The 22,844-nt window shown below is 40.1% G+C and overlaps 1 protein-coding gene across 15 annotated transcripts in view; it reads left to right on the forward strand.

Moving 5' to 3' along the window:
* Positions 1-22,844, forward strand: part of SP100 (SP100 nuclear antigen) — a 103,044-nt gene that overhangs the window by 27,208 nt on the left and 52,992 nt on the right. For 14 of the 15 annotated variants that reach the window (XM_046018811.1, XM_046018814.1, XM_046018810.1 and 11 more), the window contains exons 2-10: positions 7,728-7,890; positions 9,028-9,196; positions 12,008-12,091; positions 14,614-14,763; positions 16,256-16,339; positions 19,407-19,526; positions 20,254-20,334; positions 21,144-21,227; positions 22,555-22,647. In XM_046018811.1, the coding sequence (XP_045874767.1) occupies positions 7,728-7,890; positions 9,028-9,196; positions 12,008-12,091; positions 14,614-14,763; positions 16,256-16,339; positions 19,407-19,526; positions 20,254-20,334; positions 21,144-21,227; positions 22,555-22,647 (1,028 nt within the window). The remainder of the gene's footprint in view (positions 1-7,727; positions 7,891-9,027; positions 9,197-12,007; positions 12,092-14,613; positions 14,764-16,255; positions 16,340-19,406; positions 19,527-20,253; positions 20,335-21,143; positions 21,228-22,554; positions 22,648-22,844) is intronic. The other variant, XM_046018819.1, reaches the window with a different exon arrangement.

Below are 22,844 nucleotides of genomic sequence, written 5' to 3' on the forward strand. Positions count from 1 at the left end.
TGCTTTTGTTGATTTTGTTGGGAGTCCTCTGTGCCCCTTGGATTTGGATGTCTGTTTCCTTCCCCAGATTAGGGAAGTTTTCAGCTATTATTTCCTCAAATAAATTTTCTTGCCCCCTTCTCTCTCTCTCTCTCTCTTCTTCTTCTGGGACTCCTAGGATATGAATGTTATTGTGCTTTATGGAGTCACTGAATTCCCTAAGTCTATTCTCATGTTCTGTAATTCTTTTTCCTGTCTTTTTTCAGCTTCATTATTTTCCTTTATTTATCTTCTATATCACTTATTTATTCCTCTGTTTCTTCCATCATGGTCATTATATCCAGTCTGTTTCAAATATCAGTTACTGCATTTTTCATTTCTGACTGTTTTTTAACTCTTTCATCTCTACAGTAAGGGCCTCCCTGAACTATTCCATTCTCTTCTCATGCCCAGTGAGTGTCCTTATGATTATTGCTTTAAATTCTCTCTCGTTTATTATTTATATCTGTTTCAATTAGCTCTCTGGCTGTGACCTTATCTTATTGTTTCATTTGGGATGAATTCCTCCATCTTTGCATTTTATCAAAGTCTCTGTCTTCTTCTGTGTGTTAGAAAAGCCCATTATGTTCCCTGCTCCTGCGAGTAATGTTTTCATGAAGAAGATGTCATATAGTGTCCAGGACCTGGTGCTTCAGGGATTGGGTCTGGTGTGTGCTACATGCAGTCTGCTATTGCACTTTGGCTGCTCTGTCCTTCAGGTTAGTCATCTGCAGAGGCTCTCCTTGTCTGCAGTAGGCAATGTTTGGTCCTTGGTCAGCATGTGACAAGTTTTAGCTAGATGTGCTCAGGTCTGCTTATTAAATGAAACCTGATGCTACTTCCACTAGAACTGAAGGCTTGCAGAACAATCTGGTTGGGAGATATGGTTGGGCCGGGGTTTCTGCTGGTGTTCTAGGGAAGAGGCCCATGTGCTGGGATTGAGGCAAATTTGACCAAGAATGGCAGTACTGGCAGAGCACAGGGATGTGGGACTTGGTGTAAACAGGTTAAGCAGCTAGTGTCAGTGCTGTGTTGTTTACTGCAGGTGGTTCTGTGTTTATGCTGAGGGGTGGAGCAGGGAAATGGTACCAGTCAGCTGCTTTGTTCCCAGACAGGGGTCTCCATGCTTGCTTTCTCAGGAAAGCATTCCTAGAAGAGTGAATAATATCCCCCTTTGCATCCCAGGCATTTTTCAGATAGCTGTTTTCACACTGTCTGCTCTGGGTTGCTTACTTACCTGCCTTTTCTCCTGCAGCAGCACAGTGCCTTCCAGGCTCTATCCCAAACCTGCTAACTTTTAAAACTCCAAACTTGCGCACCTGGGTGGCTCAGTTGATTATGTGACTGACTCTTGATTTCAGCTCAGATCATGGTCTTGGGGTTGTAAGATTGAGCCCCGTGTCAGGCTCTGTGCTTGGCATGGAGTTTGCTTGGGATTCTCTCCCTCTGCCCCTCCCCCTGCTTACACTCACTCACTCTAAAAAAAAAAAGTAAATAAAAATTTTAAAACTAAAAACTTTAAGGATGTGCTGTGGTGGGAGACTATGCTGGTCTTCTGGGGGAGGGTCTCACTGTGCTTGGGCTGAGGGAGAGCTAACCAAGAAGGGTAGTCATGCCAGATTGCAGGGGTGTGGGACTTGGGACAAGCAGACTAGACAGCCAGTGTTGGGACTGAGCTGCTCTAGTCAGGTGGCTCCATGCTTAGGCTGAGGGGTGGGGACAGAAATAGTGTTCATTGGCAACTTTGTCCCTGGAGAGGCATTTCTGTGAATGCTACCTCTCAGGGATGTGCTCCAAGAAGAATGAATAACCTCCCCACTGCATGCCCAGGGGACCCTCATGTTGTACCATCTGTCCCAGGGTTGTTCCCCTGCCTTTTCTCCAGGACCAGGGCAATGCCCTCAGGGCTCTATCTCACCATGCCCACCAACCTTTAAAACTCCAGTCTTCAAGCCCCACTGGTTGCAAGAACTCATGAAAATCAGCCCTTTTCATTTTCCCAGCCAGTGGCTTTGGGAAATGTTCTCCTTGTGCATAACTCTGTGTGCTTCTCTCTCTCTCTCTCTCTCTCTCTCACCTTTCTCCACAACCAGGGCTCCCTTCCCTCTGCAGCACCCATGATCTGTATCACTCCTCAGTCATGTCTCTGCACTTCCTACCTTCCTCAGTGTGGTCTCTTCTATCCCTCTCATCATGAAGTTTGTTCTGTCAGTCCCGAGGTTGATTTTTTGGGTATTTGGAATGATCTGATAATTATTTAGTTGTGTTTGAGGGACAAGATGAGCCTAGGGTCCTTCTACTATGCCACCATCTTAGCTCCCCCACAGACAAGCTGTGCTTTTAATTGGAATATTTAGACCATTCACACTGGATGTAATTATTTATAGAATGCATTAATATCTAGCATGTTTGTTATTGTTCCTTAGTCCTTGCATTTGCTTTGTTTCTTTTTCTTTCTTTTTTCCTGCCTTGTCTGGTTTTAAGTTAGCATTTTATATGATCCTATCTTGTCTCTTCTATTAACATATCAGTTGTACTTCTTTTCTTTTCTTTCTTTTTTTTTTTTTTTTTGTTTGTTTGTTTGTTTGGTTTTTAGTTTTCAAACCTCTATGAATTTAGGAATTTTTTAAAATTTCTTTTAGTGTTCTAGAATTCATTGTTTATGCACCACACCCAGTGCTTCTTGCAATACGTGCCCACCATAATACCCACCACCAGGTTCACCCAACCTCCCAACCCCCTCCCCTCCAAAACCCTCAGTTTGTTTCCCAGAGTCTATAGTCTCTCATGTACTTCTTTTCAAATGTTTTTAGTGATTGCCTACAGATTTCAGTATAGTTTCTACCATTTCATCTAGCACAGGTACCTTGTAACAGAGTATTCCCAATTCCTTCCTCCCATCCCTTACGATATTACTGTCCTTCATTGCACTCATCTGTACCTGGTAATCATCATCAGAGAATGTTCTTGAACTGCTGCTGGACTGCCCTCTTGGGTTTCCTTTTAATGTCTCTGGGATTAGATCCACTGGTTTCTAAATTTCACATCTTCCTCAATATTGGATTACTTGCCTCTTTTTCTGAATCCAACACATTGAATTATTTTTAAAGATTTGTTTATTTATTTTAAAGAGAGTGAGTTGGGGGAGGCAGAGGGAAAAGAGCAGAGGGAGAAAAAAAATGAGAATCTCAAATAGGATCCATGCTCAGCACACAGCCCAAAACAGGGCTCTGTTGCATGACCCCAAGGTCATGACCTGAGGCAAAATCAAGAGTCAGAAGCCTAACTGACTAAACCACCCAGGTGTCCCCATATTGAATGTTTTTAAGAGTGAGTGTGTGCTGCTCAGTATTAGACATCTGTTTATTAGATAAATAAATAAACACATTAGAACCATGCTAGGTGACTTAGTTTTAAAACTTTTTATATACATAAAGGAAATTTTAAAAATTATAGGAAAAATACTCAAGATTGATGTTTGTAAAGTAAAATTTCTGAGCTTACATATCCAAAGTTGTCCTGATTAGCTCTGAGTATTGCAGAGCTGGCTTTACAGTCACTGTTACTGATGGGATGTCTCTTTCAAGTTATTCTTGCCATCATTCCTCCACAGTTAACCAGTTTCTTGATTCTTACTAGGAGCTTTTAAGTTTCTATCTTTGTTTTTTAGATGTCATTTCATAATGAGGTGCTTTGGTTTATGTCTTTTTAAATTTAAAGAATTTAAAAATAAATTAAATTTCAAAATGTAAAAAAGTTTTTGAAAATTTAATTTTTAAAATTTTAAAATTTTAATTTAAAAAAATTTTTTAAATTTTTTAAATTAAAATTTTAAAAATACCCTTTAAAAAAATTTACGTCCCTCCACTCTGTGATATCTTTTTAAGTAATTCGCTTGATATGTTCCTCCTCTGCAATGTCCTTGCACAGCTTTCTTGACTGCAGTTAAATGGCTATTAGACTACCTAAATTTATCTTAATGCTCTTATATTTTCTTTCAAATTTAGGCTTTTTTTTTTCCCTTTTAATCTCTTAATTTTCTGGAAGACTTCTTCAACTTTGTTTTACAAGCATTTTAGTAAACTTTAGTAAATTTCCAAAAATCAATTTTAAAATTATGTAAGACCACAATCACTTTCTTTCTTTGTGTCTTGGCATGCAGTGTGTATTCTCAAATATCTCTAAAAATATTAGAGGTTTTGAAAGTTTCTCATTTCCTACAGTATCTCCGTTTCTCCCAGGATAACTATTTTCTCTTTTTGTATGTTATTCTTTCTGATATTTGAGAATTTTCTTAAAACTCTGCTGACTTGTGGTTATCTGTTCCTACTTAAGAGAAGACTCTGGAAATTAATTGATGTGATTCACTAAATTAAAGAATAAAGAAGGAAACTCATAGAAATATCTCAGCAGATGCACTTGATAATATTCAACATCTATCTCAGCAAACGAGGCATAGACAATATCTTCCTCAGTCTCATTAAAAATACACACACACACACACACACACACAAACACACAGTGTATACAGCAAACATCATACTTACTGGTGATACTAAGTGCTTTTTGTTCTAAGATTGAAAACAAGACAAGGAAGTCTACTACACTTTACTACTTTTCTTCAACATTGTGTCTAAACTCCTAACCAGTATAATGAGAAAGAAAAAGAAATAATTGTTGGAAAAAGAAAAGTAAAGTTTAGCTTGCTGCTGACGTGATTATTTATTTTCTATAAAATCTAAAAGAAATCTACAAATATATCACTGGAATACAATTTAGTGGGATTATAAATACATAGTTAATATTTTCAAAAACCAGTTTTATTTCCATCCAATTATAACAAGCAATTTAATAAGCAATACCATTTAAAGCAATACCAACTTAAAAAGCAATACCATTTCTAGTTAGGAATACATTTAATGAAAGATGTGTATGGCTTCTTTTTTTAATTCAATTTAGTTAACACATAATGTATTATTAGTATCGAGGTAAAATTTGTTCATCAATTACATATAACACCCAGTGCTCATTACATCAAGTGCCCTCCTCATGCCCATCACCCAATTACTCCACCTCCCATAACCTCCCCTTCAGCAACCTTGTTTGTTCACTATAGTTAAGAGTCTACTATAATTTGCCTCCCTCTCTGTTTTTGTCTTATTTTGTTTTTCCTTCCCTTCCCCTTTGTTCATCTGTTTTGTTTCTAAAATTCCCCAGCCTAGAGGTATAGGGAATTTACTGAAAACTATGAAATCTTCTAGAAGGAAAACTATGAACTCTTCTAGAAGGAAAACTAAATAAATGGAGAACGATACAATGTTAACAGATTGGAGCTCCATATTGTTATCAGTTGTCACCAAATTTATCTGAAGTTTCAATGTAAACTGAATAAAAATCCCAAAGGCTTTTCTTGTAGAAACTGACAAATTTATTTTAAGAGACATATGGAAAAACAAAAGACCTAGAAAAGTCAAGATAATTTTTCCCTAACTGACTTCAAGACTTTCTATAAGCTATAGAGTCTGCAAGCCAATATGCTATTGGCATAAGGACAGACAAATAGATCAGTGGTACAAAATAGAAAACCCAGAAATAAACCCATGCTTACATTGTAAATTGCTCTTTGAATATTTCCATTAACTTGTGGTAGGCAAAGATTTCTTAGTACATTAAAGTTATTAACCACAGAAGAAAAGAATTGATGGAATTGGCTTCCTCAAAATTAAAAATTTCTCCTCATCAAAACACATGGTTAAGTGAACCACAGACTGGAAGAAAATGTTTGTAGTACATGAATTAAACGAAAACACTTCTCTCCATAATGTAAAATAAACTGCTACATATCAATAAGTAGTAAAAGACAACCTGACAATATAAATGGGTCAAAAACTTGAACAGACACTTTACAAAAGGAGATGCATGAATTGCCAATAAGCATATGAAAGTGTGCTCAATATCATGAGTCGTTAAAGGAATAAAATTAAAACTGTATGAGATCCCACATCATACTCATGAGAATGGCTAAAATGAGAAAAGCTATTTCTAATAGACTTCGAAAAACAGTTTGGCAGATTCTGAAGTGGCTAAGCGTACTCATGCAATGATCTGCTCCTAATTACCCAAGAGAAATGAAAATGTCATGCCATAAAAGGAAGGGTACAAGAACAGCGGCTTTATTCATACAAGTCCCAAACTGGAATCAATCTAAGTGTCCATCAACAGGAAAATAAATAAGCAGATTGTGGTAGGTCCACACAATGGAATACTTGCAGCTACAAAAGGAACAAACTTCCATTCATCCAGCAGTATGGGTGATGAGCAAATGTCAGGCATAAAGGAAACATGATGGATTATCCACATATATGAAACCCAGTAAGAGGCAAAATTCACACATGTGATAGGTCAGCAATGTTTGCCTTTGAGAGGCTGCTTGGCTCTAGGTGGTCAGCTTGTAGGGTGAGGATTAGAGGTGCACTGTTCCGTTCTCCATTTTTAAAATAACATGTACGTTTTCAGCACCCTGTCTCCCTTGTGATCTCTACTGCCTCTTCGGGGTTCTTCAGGCATACCTGTTGTTTTTCTGACCTCTGGGAACACCCTTCACCTACAACAGTAATTATTAGCACTCTTCTGACCACTTTTGTCATTGAGATTTTCATTGAAATCTCTCTTGGGCTCATTGCCCCACAATTCTCTTTGTCATTGTGAATCCAATTTCTTTATTATCATTTTAGCAGGGCTTTTAATAAAAGGGAAGACAAATGCTTCTTTTCTATCTGCAATCTTTGAACTGAAACATTTCTTTTACAGGAATTTGACATAACGATGTGACATTATTATTCTCCGAGGCATACTAAGTGCTGGGAAGTGGGAATACTTCTCTTCTGGTTTGACAAAGAAAGCCCCTAAGTCTTTGTGTAATACAAGATGTTGATTAAAACATTATTATCAGAGCAATAAAATGATCAACTAAAAATTGGAATTATAGACTGAGGTTTAAAATTACTTTCACAGGAAACATCAGTGATTTCTGAAATTCAGATGCCTGAAAAGATTCACTATATATAACAATAATCAGGATAGATTTATATTAACACAAAGTAGGACCAGATGTCCCAGGAGAAATGTTTGATATTCTTGTGATATTATAAATTTATACTGTTTCATGTCACTATTAACCACATCTTATCCTTTATAAACTAATCTTATAATGTAGGATAGCATTTCTCTTAACAGCTCTAAGGGGAGAACTGGTTTTTATCTTTCTGATACTTTTTTTCCTCTTAGTTGTTAAGTATTTTCAAGGTTAAACTTTTATCCCATTGCTTTCCTTTTTTCTAAAATTGTTTTATTGGAGTACAGTTTATTCCATTGCTTTTCATTCCTTTGTTCACTCCATCTCAATTTTGTTTAAATTTAATTTTTTTAATTACAAAAATATTTCAGATATGTGAAGGTATCTTTATAATGGCTTTGATCCACACAGATTGGAATAGACTTTTTCAGTCCCACACTTAAGTCTTTCTTAACCTTCATGCTTTCTTCATCATGTCTTTGCTTATTACTTCAATTCCATTTATTCTGTCTCTGCTCAGCCCTATTTACTTTATGCTAGTTTTCCCCAGCTTATTGTTCATATAAATCTTACAGCCTCCACAAGCATCTTGGAATCTTCATGACCATTTTCACATGGTATCCTTTCTTCCTAGGACATCCACAGAAGACCAGTACAATGATGACAGACTTGTCTGTGAGACTCTATTCAAACACTTCAAAAGACACAAGGTGGAGATTTCAAGTGCAATAAAAAAGCCATTTCCTTTCTTTGAGTGCCTCCGGGATCGTGAACTCATCAGCAATAAAATGTATGATGTAAGTGATGTTTATTATGTCACTATTTGGTAAACTGGCCCCAAATGGAGTTATATTTTGATATATTGGACCCAAACGTCAGGCACAACTAACTGACTGAGGAGTCTCCTATGAGTGGGGACTTTTTCAAGTATTGTTGCAGGTGTTACCATAAGGTAAAAAGGAAAAGGAGAATCAGTTGTCAGCAGAGATAATCCCGCTTCTCACTGAAGGAAAGGTGCTTTATGCTGCCCCCTGGAGTTGGGCTGAATAGCATAGCAAATGGGCTGAACCTGAAGCAGAGGTGCTCCATAGATGTATAATGCCTTGTAGGAACACGTAGAATATAACATAAACTGAGAATTAAAGGTAATTTTAATAAATTGATGTAAAACTTAAAAGAGTTAATTTAATAAAATAATAACTGACAGATATCATTTCAGTGGGCATCAATTTGAGTGCTTAGATCTGAGAACATTAAAATCTACAGGGAATTGATGTCCTATTAGGAAATTTGGGAATTGATGATTATTATTCTTTTGCTAGCAGTTTTCAGTTTTTAGGGCTTTTTTGTTTTGTTTTTTCCTATTTCTTTTTCTTTTTTGTGGTATTTCTGGAGTCTTGGAATTTGGGTTTGATTTTATCAATAGGCATTGCTGGACATACAGAGATTCAAGTCTTCTCTTTGCCGTATGAATATACATTCTCTGTGGCCAAATTCACAAAAGGAGAGAACTGTCACATGGTTTCCTTGAGTTCTTCCAGGCCAAGTCCATCCTGGGGAAAGGGTAAAGGTCATCCCTGGAACAGGACAGCTGCTCATCACCTCTTAGTCTAGTCCTAAAACATCTGGCCAGGTTCCTAAAGCGCTACACATCATTTAGCTTTGAACCCACTGTTATTCTTCAAAACTGCTCTTACTTATATGTAATGTAGATGAAGGTGAAGAGAGATCTGTTTCACAAGTGAATGTTTTTAAGGAGGCAGGATTTACTTGTTTCATGTAGTATCTAAACAAATAAATAGAAATTCTAAAACTTTATGAGAAGATACCTATGGAGGGAAATTGGAAGACATTACCCATGAAATCACTTTCTAGGGCTCTTCTGTAACTTGGAAGTCTGTATTTATATTCTCTCCATTCAATATTTTTTTAAGGATTGTCAAGAGTCTTTTAGAAACCTGGTCCCTGTACCAAGAGTGGTGTATAATGTTCTCAATGAACTGGAGAAGACATTTGACCTGCCACTTCTGGAAGCATTATTCAGTGAGGTCAACAGGCAAGAATACCCTAATTTAAATCACATTTACAAGAGCTTCGAATTTGGTAATTGGGTTTATTATCTACCTTTTGACATCCAGGGCCACTTTTTTTTTTTTTTTTGGACAAATATATATTAAGCGCCTACAGTTTTCCACAGGCAGTGCTGGGGCAAGGGTAATAGTAGAGAAAACACAAATCATGAACCTTCTCAAAGCTTATGGTATAATAACTATGGTACAACAACCACCTAGAGTAGAGGTCTGCTTAACAGGCATTTAGACTCACAGGACAATCAGAGCCAAAGTGGCTTCAGATTTACTTAGAAGGACAAGTGATAGGAAACCCAGCATCCCCACAGGGCAGCATCACTTGCTCCTCTTCTGTGGGACTCCTTGTGGAGACCCCCACGGTGGTCCACCAAGGTGACTACTACTCGCCTCGAGTGTCTGTGGATGTAGGCTGCACCCTGGCTTAGCAGCGCCATGCCCATGTAACAGTGCTCAGTCATGTAACAGTCTATAGTCGCAACGTTCGGGAACCCTACTAGGGACAAACCAAGTTGTAAGTGTCACCTCTTTGAAGGAAGACCAAAGCCTGCTTTGTAGTCTATAGATAGTCCCTCCCCGTCCACATGCAATTTACTGGTCGTTTTTAACTCTCAACTAGGGCTAAACTAGGTATTAACCAGGCCGATGTTGGTCTAGTAGAAGAAAAGCCACCTTCATCAGGTTTCCAAAGTAATGAGTCAGAAAGTTAACCCAAGGTCAAATTTACACGTAAAGAAGGAGAATTGGTTTCAGTAACTCTTTGTCCACAAGGGGTGAAACAAACATTATTCAAATAATCACAAAACTAAAGGCTTGATTCTCAGGTTTTTTCCTGGGAAAACATGATTTTTATTTTATTTTAAAAATAACTTTATTTTAAGACCTGCAAGAGTTAAGAGAATGCTCTTTATATATATAAAGTATATGAAGTATATATATATATATATAAAGTATATAAAGTGTATATACACACACACACACACACACACACACACACATACTTTTTTTTTTTTAAACTTGCCTGGAAAACTTTTTATTCCAACACAGTTTGGTACCAGTGGAGTTCTCCAGATAAGGGATTAAAAATATAAGAAGAATGTCCCTGTGTCCTGAAGTGGGTTGGCACTGTGCAATCAGGCATGGAGTGTGAAAGGACCTAGTGTGTATTCATAGACAAATTCAATTTGTCTCAGAGAGTGAGAAGCAGAATGTGGAGCTTATTCCTGAGAGATAAATTTGAAGAAAATTTTAGGAAGCTAACCATATAAAGCTAAGCAATTGAAACGTTATTAGTAGGCAATAAAGAGATATCAACAGTTTTTATAAACAAGGAAAAAATTAAAAAGCATGTATAAAGCATGTGGTTTGTCGACTTGTGTCAGTAGTAACCCTGTCTAATTAAAAACAAAATAATTTCAACAGCAGGTCAGTCCAGTTTGAAATGGAATAAAGGCAATTAAGTCAATATTATATTGGTAACCAGCATGTCCTGGGCCATGGGAACAGAGAGAATGGTGGATACCTGTACTGCCCACATCTCAGGGGTTCTGATTCTCTTCATGGACTGCAGGGAACCCCCCCTTTCCAGGTTCAGTGTGCACATCACCTGTGTTAGGTTCTGGAGCTCCCTAAGCTGGGATGCCCTTCACCTACACTTGTTGCCACCCACCTGCCCCTGGGAGATGGCAGCGGTCGCCTCCCATACACTGTTGTCCACAAGAGCTGTGCACCAGTGACCCAAAGCCCAGAATCTGGAGGCTGTGGCCTGGGGTGCAGCACCCACTCCTGCTGCTCAGTCCCACTTTCATCCCATGCTCAGAGCCCCCGGAGCCCCCATGGGACCACCTACACACACACACACACACACACACACACAGACCCCCTTCACCTTTCCCTTTGTTCTCCTTGAATCTTCTACCTGGTTTTGCCAGGGTCTGAGGCCAGGTCCTGAGACAACAAACATCCGTAGCTCCCACTGTCCCGTGCAACTCGCCCCTGCAGATCCTGCCCCAGGAGGAGCTCCTGCCATGGGTCCTGGAGGAGCAGGTTCCCTGACTCTGTGGGGTCCCCTCCTCCCTGAACTCCCCACAGACATCCCCCCGACCTCCCTCTAGGCTTCCTGGTTTATTTCCTTCCTTCCATGTGTGCTGGGTCACCTACAGGCAGGGGTGCTGGGCTGGTGTCCCTCCCTCCCCTGACTGGCGACCTCCCCAGCCCTGGGCAGGCCAGTGGGGAGTTCCTCCAGTGCGGCTATCCATGCTCCCTGCTCAGAGCTGCAGAGTGTCCTTCCTCTGTTCCTGGGATCTGGGCCCCTGGGAGGTCTGTCTTGTTCCTCCAGGTGTCCTCTGCTTTGTGTCTTTGGGAAGCGCTCACCCTCCCTGCCCCAACCCTCCTCTTGTCTAGCAGCATCTTCAGAGCAGCTGGACTTTTTCTTTCATACCTGTGGATCTCTCTGAGAACCTAGCTCTTCCCCAGAGGAAATACCTATTTCTTCCTTTCAGTTTGAACAGTTCAGAAACACATTTCACTTCTATTATTTACTCTGATATATGCTTTTCCTGCCCATCCGCAAATTCTTTTACAAGAGTAACAGCATCATGATGTTTCCTTACATTGGAGTGGCTCCTTTCTGTGTGGGAAACATAGACTCTCTTGCTGGGAGTTCCCTTTTCTATCCCAGGGATGATGGGGGAGCTTTACAAGGAGGATCAGAGGCACTGAGCTTGCATGACCTGAGGCTTGGGAGTTGTTAACTGTGTAATTTGGAGATGTTGTTCCTGGTCTCTGATGGGATCCCTGTTGCCTCCTTCTGTCTCCCTGTCTTCAGCAATCCAAGAGAAAATTAATTACCAAGAAAGTGATGAAGAAGAGGTGGACAACAGTCCTAATACCCAACTGAGCATTGAACAAGGTGATTGTAACCTGATAAACTCTGATTCTCATCTGCAAAGAGGAAAAGGAGAAAGGGAACTCAGCCCTGAGTCCTGAGTGTATTTGGGGAATTGGGGAAAAAGTGTTAAGGACCAAGGAAAAGGCAGGGAGGGGTGTTTGCATGAGTGTCTAAGTAGAGGCCAGATCCTGGAGGAGTAGCTATGGTAAGAGACTATTGGCTCAATAACCAAGACAAAGGGACAGAATCTCAGTGTGAGAGTAAACAAGATTTAAGCAGATTCGCTGTCAGGAAGTAATTGTGATTTAGAAAAGTCCCCATAGGAAAAGGTCCATGTGAAGCCCTAAAGGGGCCATGGTCAAAATCAAATGACAGCGGAAGGGCTGATTTCAATGTGGGGATGTTGTTCAAGAGCCCAGAGAGTCAAGGAGAAAGCCAGTCACACATAGAGAGAAAAGAGGAAGTGGTAAAAAGATGGAAGGGAGGGTGTGGGTACTTTGAGTGAGAGAAGGAGGGAAATGAAAGAGAAGAAAGGATTAAAGGACACAATAGAAATAGCTGTGTTATTAACATCTCACTGGTTGAACATTTATGGGGACAGTTGTAGGTTTAGTGGTCAGGCTACCATTGGAGGTTGGCATTGCTTATGTGCCCATTTTACAGATAAGGAAATTGAAATCCAGAGGCTGTGTGTTTTGTTGGCATAGGGTCAAATGAGCAAGGGTAAACTCGGGCCTTCTGAACCCAGAGCCTGTGTGTGTGTGTGTTAATTGAAGTAAAAATTCACATAACTTAAAATTAACCATTTTAAAGTGTATGGTTAATGATATTTGGTGCATTCACAATATTGTGCAACCGCTACCTCTGTCTAGTTGCAAAACATTCTGATGACCTCAGAAGGGAACTCCATATCACTCCCTGTGCCCCTCTTGCCTAGCCTCTGGCTACTACTCATCTCGTTTCTGTCTCTTTGGATTTACCTATTCCAGACATTACATGTAAATGGAATCATATCAACATGCCCTTCATGTCTGGCTTCTTTCACATCTATGTTGTGTATGTTTTTCATCTATGTTGTGGCATGAATCAGTTCTTCATTCCTTTTTCTTGAAGAGCATTCCCTTGTATGGATATATTCATCACATGTTGCTTATTCATTCTTCAGTTAATGATGGGTTGTTTCTACCTTCTGGCTGGGACAGAGCCTGCATTCTTAACCCTGTACTGCCACTCCAGTATTCTAATGGAAAAGACAGAAGCATGAGACAAAAGGGAAATATATTCAGAGAAAGATACAGGAAAAAAAGAATACCAAGAATGGAAGGAGGTAGAGGAAATTTGGACATGGAATCCTCGAGGAAAGGCCAATGAGAAAGACCGAACAGATGTGTAGAGGGAGGGTGTAGAGGAAGAGGAGGTGGGGACGAGTCAGCAGGTCTATGTAGGACCTGAGTAATTCCACTGGTTAGGGAAAGCTCTGGGGACAAAGGCAGCTTCACTATGGCCATGGGAGTCAGGATAAGCCATCACCAGTTACTCAAGTGCCTTGAGTTGGACATGCAGTGAGGTGGTCTGGCTGAGACCCTTTTAGCCAGGGGTGCAGCTGACCCCATTCCTCTACTCTGCCAGTTGGGGTCTGACTGCAAGGGTTGCATAGGATCTGTCAAGTCCACATGATCTCTGTGGGGCTACCTGGGGGGGATCTTCGATTCTTGCTTTATAAAAAATGGGATTAGGGGAGAACGGCACAGACAATACTTCAATTTCTGAAATGAACTTGCAATTTCTTCCCCCTAGGAACTGATGAAAACTCTCATCGAAGCCTGACCTCGTCATGCCCCCAGTCCTCGTCTCACCAGGGTCTGTTCCTGTTGACTGTATTCTGATCCTTTGTGTTCTTATCCTATTCTGGAATGTGCTGAGAGGTGGTGGGGTCGGGGGCGGGGTGCAGGGGTGTGTGTGTTTTTTTTAATCACTGATTGCCCAAAATTTCTTTCTTTACTTCTCAATTTCTGTAAGGAAGTCCTGGGGTGTTTGCCCTAGGATTCATTCCTTACCTTCCCCTGTTCTGCTCTGCCCTCTATCTCTGACCACTGGCCCCTGTGGACTTACCTGCTAGCTCCCTTTGTTGCTGGCTTCCTGCTGGGTTCCTGACATGGGACACTAACAAGGTATCAGAGAACAGGAAAAAGGGAGAAGCTGGATATTTCCCCATCACTGCCTTTGTCTATAAATCTGACAGTGGCTGCATCTCATCTATGATACCACTTCCCACCAAGCAGGCCAGCCAAGGGCCAGCTTCTATCCACCCAGTGACCCTGACCTCTGAGCACACCCTTGGTCCCTCCCACAGCTTCCTATTAAGTATTCTTCTGGTCACTGCATTCTTCTATTTGGACTTCTCAGCTCTCCATCAATTGTATAACCAACCCCTGGATGGAATTCCCTGTGCTGCAAAACCTTAGAGTGATTTGTATTTTCTTGTTGGACCCTGATTGACACAGAGGGCAAATAAAATATCTATGAATTAAAACATGGTTTAGGTACAACCCCATCCGAAAATGCGCCCTTGAAGAACCTCTGCGAACCAGAGCAGATAAATGGAAACAGAACAGATATAACCAGTGACAAAAATGATGCACAAGAAATCCAACAAGCAAATGAGGAATATGCCCAAGAATCTGAGCCAGCAGGTAAGACTGATTGCCTGGGTTTGCATGATTGTAGAGGCCTAAGCAGTCCTTGTTGGTGGCGGAGAATGGAGTCACGCTGAACTTAAGGAAACATCTATTAACAAAGAAGGGAAATTCATGCAGATATAGAGAAGGCAAGAATGCAGCTGGATATATTGATGGGAGGAAGAAAATTAGGAAGTGTTAGCTTTTGCAAGCTACTTATTTTTTACTGGATTAAAAGCTGGTATTGGGTGAGATCAGAATTGCCAACTTCTACAATTTTCCTGCTGATAAAAATGCTAAATGAACTAATTTGCACTGTTTAACTGAAAAAGCAATATTTGCCTACATGTAATGGAAAATATACAAAATATGTTCCTGGTGCTTTTAAATTTTCTCAATGTTGGAATACCTCTTATTGATAAAAAAGTTGCAGTGCTAGGGACTGAAAATGTATTCTGACTTTAAGATCTTCAAAAGCTACTAAGAAAATTAAAGGAGTACACAGACAAATAAAATACAAAGCAAAATAAAATATATGGGCTGTGAGAGACATGGGTACATGCTATAGAAATTTAAAGAGAAAAAAAGATTGTTTCTGGCTAAGGAGCAAGGCAGAAAAAATCAGGACATGCTATAGTAGTATCAGTTTGCATACAGCCTCAGCAGAAGAAACTGGATATTAAGTTTAAAGATACCCAAATTTGAAGAAGAAAGAAAAATAAAACTTCACAGTATATATTCAAGTGTTGGGGCCCAGGGCAGGCTGCCCTAAAATGTGCCATTTAGGCATAAAGATTATTTTGAGTTAAAATTAAAATGTAGCAGGTGCAGGAAAGGTGCTCTGCCTTCTCCATAACTGCCTCAATATACCCTGAAAAGGAGAGCCTATTCCAGGAAGAGAAATACTAACAGAGACTCTGCTTTACCTAAGAAAGAACTTACCTGTATAATAGAACAATGTTACATGTTTTTCCAAACATCTCCTTTGACTTTCTTGCTAATGACTTTTCTCCCGCTGTATCCTCGGGCCTCTATCCCTCTCCCAAGCTCATATAAGCTTCATGTTGTCTCATGATGTTTGGAATCCCATGTCCATGTGGATTCCCCATATGTATGCCTATTAAATTTGGTTTTCCTTTATTAAAAAAGAAAAAAGAAAAGAAGAGAAAAGGAGAAAAGAAAAGAAAAAAAGGGAAAGGAAAGGAGAGGAGAGGAAAGGAAAGGAAAAAGGAAGGATAAATGAAGAGACAAAGGGTGAAAAGTTACAGTGCCCCATCAGGGAAGACAGACAGAAAGAAAATTTCAAAGTAGTCAGGGAGAGCTTGATCACAGAATCACTGAAGCACCAACACTTTCATGGGGTGAAGGTTAAGGTGGCAATATATTACAGACAATCTATAAAGGGAAACATGAGAAGAAAAGAGAAGTCAAGTGCGGTGTAACAAAATGCAAATAGGCAGAACAGGGAGGGTTCTGCGGTCTCAGCTGTGGTTTTTTTCATCCTCAGAGTCCTGTGAACAAGAACCCAACCAAGTGAATAATGGAGACACAAGAGAAGACACACCCAACCCATTGCCCTGTGATGGAAAAAGTAATTATCACTTATCTTACCAATTTTCTATCTTTGTTTTTCTATGAGAGCAAAAGCTTTCCTTTGTTCTCTGATACTAACCACCTCCCTGACCATAACAATATCCAAGACCCACAGCCTTGTGCACAGCCTCTGGCTACTTCTAAGTCATGTGAGATGCAAGGGGGTAAAAGAGCTGAGCTCTTTGATGAAGGGCATGTCCCTGAGGAGAGAATACAGAGAGAGAAAATATTTAAAAAGTGAACCAAAGAACACCAAATGACAAATCACAGGAACAACACGGGCTTTAGATAAATTGACATAGAATCTAAACGGTACCATTTTGTGGAGTTGGTGAAAAGAAATAAGTTGCAACTTGCTTCTCAGAAGTTGTAACAGAAACATGGAAACCATGCATGATACTGCTGGTCGGATTTGCAAGTACAGAAACTCTGGTGAAGGACTTTTAGAAAAGACGTGGCAACTGGAGGGACTTGGAGTAGGGGACAGTGACATAGGAGGAGAACTTTGGTGATGACTGGAATGCTCGAGATGAGAAAAATGAATAGGAAGACAAAAATCAATATGGAAGAGGCATACAGAAAGACACACTAATAATTAAGAAACAGAGATCAAGTAGGAGAAAGTAGGAAATGTAACAGAGAATGGATAAACTGAAAAATCTGGTAGGGGAGAGCAGGGCTAGTTCTAGGATGAGGCAAGGAGGTCCTAGGACACATGGGAAGAAAATCTTTATTCTTGGTATTTTCTTGTCCCCTTGGCACCTCTTCTGACTCTCCCTAGAACCTGCTGGATCCTGGGAGATAGTGATAAAGAATGTTGAGAAAAAGAGTATGAATAGGGAAATAGGCAGAAGGAAATTAATACCAGTAAATAGAAAAAATAGGGAGGACGCCTAAGGAGAATGAGTAGAGGATAGGTTAAGGGACCGTGAGTGAAAAAGTGATGAGAGTGGACCAAATAAAGAGAGAGAAGACAAAAATGGAACATTGTTCCATTTGAAAAGATGGTCACCAGGAAAAAGACACAGAGGGCTCTTCCTAATACCACTGAGAAGACATCATTAAGGTGTCTACAATTACCAAAATGACCCTTTCACTCCCTCAGAAAAAAATGGGCCTCTATCCAAGCATCTTATGTCTCCATGGCTTCAGTCACCATCTGTGATCTGTGGATTCCTACACACACCTCTGCTCCAGACCTGTCTTCAAGTTTCATTCCTTTAAGTGCCTGAAGACTTGCAGTCAAAGATCTGAAAGTCATTTCTATTCGGAAGCTATATTAGTTACCTATTGCTGTATAAAAAGCAGTCCTGAAATGCAGTGGATAAAAATAACTATTACTTTATTTGCCATTGTTGTCAATTCCAAGTTCAAAATATGTCCAACCTGCCCATTTCTCTCCATGTCCAGGATGCTTATGCTAATTCAGATTCCTATCACTTCTCACTTCGAAGTAGAGGAACTTTCCTGCTGGCCTCCTCCCTCCTATCTTGCTCCCCTCGATCTGCTCTCCATACTTCAGCTCAATGAGCATTGCCAACCAGTTCATATGGCTTTCCTATTTAAACCTAGTGCCCTCTTGTGATCCTCAGCATGAGGTCAACATAGCTTGGTGTGGAGTGTTGAAGGGTACCTCCCATACAGTTGCATAATCTCCCCCAACACTCTCTTCCACCACATTCCCACCATACCAAATTCTGCTTGTTTACTTGAATTGTCAAGCCCTCTCAATTGTATCTCTGCCTTTGCACATGCTTTTGGAAAACAGTTTGGTATACAGTCCCAAAGTTGAAAATACACTTAGCTTGTGACTTGGCAATTACATTCCTCAGCTGAAACCAATAGAAATGCACACTATGTTCAAAAAGAGAAAAGAAACACACAGAAAAGCAGTGTTATTCATAATAGCCAAAATCTTGAAACAAGATCCAATAATCCAAAAAAAAAAAGGGGGGGATTTTTTTTTTTTTATGGTTTTTTCCCCCATGGGTTATTTCTACAATGGAATACTATACAGATGTTAAAAAGCAAAATGAATACAGATGATTCTCACAAACATAATGGTGAGAAAGGAAGCCAAATCGTCTCCCTGCTCCCACCAAATGACAGAGACAGAGAAAGAACAAATGAGGGAAGAGACATAATTCAATTTATACAAACATGTATATTTTGGAAGGGGCAAAAGTAATCATAAGTGGTATTAAAAGTCAGGATGAGGGGCACCTGGGTGGTTCAGTGGGTTAAAGCCTCTGCCTTTGGCTCAGGTCATGATCCCAGGGTCCTGGGATCCAGCCCTGCCACGGACTCTCTGCTCTGCAGGGAGCCTGCTTCCTCCTCTCTCTCTGCCTGCCTCTCTGCTTACTTGTGATCTCTGTCTGTCAAATAAATAAATAAAAATCTTAAAAAAAAAAAAAAAGCCGAGATGAGCATGTCGTTAACTTGAGCTACATGCTGGAGACAGTTAGCGGGAGGCATCACTAAGAAGCTCCCAGGGTATGAGTAATCTTCCATTTCTTGACCACAGTGACAGTTACCCAGATATGCTTACTTTGTGATGATTCAAAATTTATGATTTGCCCATTTTTTTTAATGCACATTTTACTGAGAATATAATTTTTATTTTTAAAAGAGCAAAAAGTGGGGCTCCTGGGTGGCTCAGTCAGTTAAGCCTCTGACTCTTGGTTTCAGCTCAGGTCATGATCTTGGGGATGTGAGACAGAGCCCCACGTCCGGCTCCATGCTCAGCACAGAGTTTGCCTGAGATGCTCTCTTCCTCTGCCCCCACTAAAATAAATAAATAAATCTTTAAAAACAGAAAAGCAAAAAATAATTCATCAAAGGATGAGAAGAGAAAATAAAAACAAACAAAAAACCCCCCAAACCAGGGAGGGAGGCACAGAGAAAGGGACACAGTTAAGCAGCAGGAAAGAAGGGGGTGGGGCGGGGCAGAGCTTCACCGCTGCAGTGGATTTACAGGGAGAAGGACTTATCGGTAGTAGTGAACAGTGTGTACTCCCTTTGGGGGAGACAAATGAAAATTCTTCATTCATTAAAATTTTATCTAGGCTCACTGTTGCTATCCAACCATGGAATCCAAGTCAATTCCTGTTCTGTGTGTCTGGTGGATATAAAGAAGGAAAAGCCATTTTTCAGCTCGACACTTAACCAGGCATCTGACATAATAGGTAAGGCTGACTGAAAGAGTGTGTAATTTGAGTCACCAGTTCCAGGTAAGGGGCTGAGACTTGTCATCAGGGTCCATCGAAGCAGCCCAGTTGACCTTGGATGGAGGCAAGAGGGGAGGAACCAGCATCATACACAGTGAGCTCCATAGGAGAAAATCCCAGTAACCAGAAAAAGAAATAGTAGATTTAAGTACTAACGTATGGAAGACTATTTCTAAAGCAATAGAAGAAAGTATTGTGGTAGAAGTTGAAGAAAAGGGAAAAAACTTCAGAGAGCCAAGGTATTCATGAGAATATGAATGGACACACATGAAGACAAAGAGAGGTATAGAGGGATACCACTGCCAGAAAGACAGGCATAAATAAGGGCAATAGGCAAAGCCAAGAAGAAAGTGGAATAAATTGAGACTAAAAGATATAGGGAGCCCAGAAGTGGGGGTAGGGAGGGAGGAGTAGGAGATCACATGAGGGCAGGGATAGGAGGTCACACGAAGGTGGGGGAAGAAGAGTGTTGGCAGGGTGGGCAACGCTGCCCTCTGTGCATGAATTCCATCCCTTTTAGTTTAGGACTGGAGCAACCTGCAGGTCACACACATTCAAGCACAGACCAGGGTGCTTTGAGTTAACTTAGCTTCTAGGTTTCCCTAGTGGTCCTATTGCTGAATTGCCTGCTATGTGGGCTCATGGGCCCCACCCAGAAGCTAAAGGGCTTTGCTCCTCTGTGCAGTGATCAGCAGTGACTCGGAGGAAACCAGTGATGAAGACAAGGTCCCAGAAGACTCCATGTCAACACTGGAAAGTGGACCCGGTAAAGAAGTGGGAAAGCAGGCTTTGGCTACAAGAATCTGAATTAAGAACTACTGTTTGATGCACCTTATTCTGTGCCTATTCTGTATGATAGATTCAGTTTATCCTGGAATCTCAGTCTCTGCATTTATTTTACTCTACCTTTTTGGAAAATGCAGGAAGATTGAAAAATCATTGTATATATAGTTTTTTAAGATGAGGCCTATTAATTGATAGGTCCTATTTTTCAATACAAGGACCCATATATTGATTATATAGGAGAAAGGGGCTACCAAAATGATGAATTTTTTTTTTTAACTAGCTAGTTTCTGTGATTATATGGTATTGGATTTTTACAGTGATTTTTGTAGGGAACAGAAAGCTAAATAGTCCTTTATTAGAAGATCATATCATCATCTGAGCACAAACTGAATTGTGTCAAAGACAACTCAATAAGCTAACCGGTGTTAGCAATGCACTGGGTTGGGCGGGACCAGAAGAGGTTGTTGACACAGGATTTCCAAGGTTAGAAACAGCAGAGATGAAGAAAGTGTGAAGTGACAGTGGAAGGGGTAAGAAGTAGAAAAGAGGTAACATGGAAAGAGCAAACAGGGCAAAGTTGCCCCTTGCCTCTGGGGACAGGGAATGGAGTGGGACTACCATTCAAGGCAGGTCGCTTAGAAGGACAGACCAGGCTGGCACTGTTGCAGACCACAATTTGCATGGGTTTTCTAGATTTTTCTAGCTTTTCTTATTAGGATATTTCCTGCTAGTATTTCAGTTTCTTGGTCATACGCTGAGACCCCTAAAAAGCCCTTTTCCTTTGTGCAGCAACCAATAATCTTGACTCATTAGAATCAAGCGAGAGAGGAGAATCCCAAGAAGCTACCTGCTCACGACTTCAGATTACGCTGGGTAAGAGCATTAGGATTGCAGCCCTGGAGGACAAATACTCGGAGTCTAAGTCCAGAGCTGTTTTTCTGATGAACCTTGTTTTGAGCATGCTCTGTGTGCCTTGATTCTATAACTTCTAGGGACTATTTTCTGCATTTAATTTCTCTCACCCTGTTGGGAAGTGGAGGGAGGCAGGACGGCATTATAGATTGTTATTTAACTGCATGGGCCCATTTGACTGATATATAGAAAATGTAGCAAAAATATGCTGGTAAAATGACAAACTTTTTTTCTATGCGCTATCATGTATTAATGCAAAAAAGTTGCAATAATGTATCTATTCTGTACCAATATGCTTTATATTCTATTCAAAAGAGTAAGCATGGTGCACCTCTGTTTGTTGACAGCATTATCTTTAGTTCCAAACTTAAAAAGCCTTCAAAGAATAATTTATACTATTTAATTATTGATGGGAGAATGACTTCTGATCAGCTATTCTTAAACCCAAATTACTTAACTATTGGCTCACATTGTGAATTTTTAAAGGGATTTTATAAATAAAGCTTCATTTTGTTTTCATAAAAAACCTTAACAGGGAGATAGGGTAACTAGGTTATCCCTGCTTTATAGATAACGCAACTGTGGCTAGTAATGTTGAAGAGTCATTTAAAAATTTACATGGAGAGCAAAAGGAGAGCCAAGCAGGAATCCAGCATTATACTCCAGGCCATCAGAACTGGATTCAGTTGAAGGAAAGAGAGAAAAATGATCATCAAAGGATTGTTATGATTGCAAGCCCATTGAGCTGTCACAGAATTTTTAAGATCGTTGCATATAAATAATTGTTTCTTCCCTTTTACTTTATAGACCCCACGGATTTCAGAAAATTGCCTATATCCGAAGAAAGAGTTTGGAAAGTAGATAAGGGAAAATAAAAACTCTTGGTGGTTACAAATGAACAGTGTTTTCTACAAAAGATCCATTCTAATTCTTTGTTATATCTTTCAAAGTAGAATATAAGTTTGTTTTAATTTAGGATGGTTTATATTTTAACTTTAGTATTAATTAGTTGGGCTAATGGTTGTAGCAAGAAAATCACAAAAAGTCAAGGGCTCAAACACAATAAAATTAAATTTTTTTCTCAAGTAAACTTTCCAAGGAGTTTTAGATGGGGGAGGTATGGAACCCTGTTTCAAGTGGGCTTTAGGGAAGCAGCCAAGTGGGAAATCTGCCTTCTTCGCTACCGGACTCCCAAGATGTCCTAGGGATATTCTTGCCATGGCTTTTTAACCATTTGGTTCCTTTGTCATAAACTGAGACTTTCAAGGGACACTTGCTTCTTCCGCAGGGAAAAGATTTGTTGAGTATTTGGAATCCAGTGAGGATGAGGGGCCCCCAAGAGCCTCGTGCTCTGTACTGAGCAGTGATCCTGATGAGGAAGGTAAGTACTGACATCACTGGACTCCCAGACACGAGGAATCTGAATTCAGAGTTCTTGATTCCTGGGCATTTATCTCCGAGCACACTCCACAGCCTAGTATCCTATTCTCTGCATTTATCACATCTGGCCATTCTGAAAAGTGCAAAGAGAGAAATCATGATAAATTATTAATATAATTAATAATAAATATAAATAAT

Source organism: Meles meles, chromosome 9 (assembly GCF_922984935.1).
Source record: "Meles meles chromosome 9, mMelMel3.1 paternal haplotype, whole genome shotgun sequence".
NCBI classification, from domain to species: Eukaryota; Metazoa; Chordata; class Mammalia; order Carnivora; family Mustelidae; genus Meles; species Meles meles.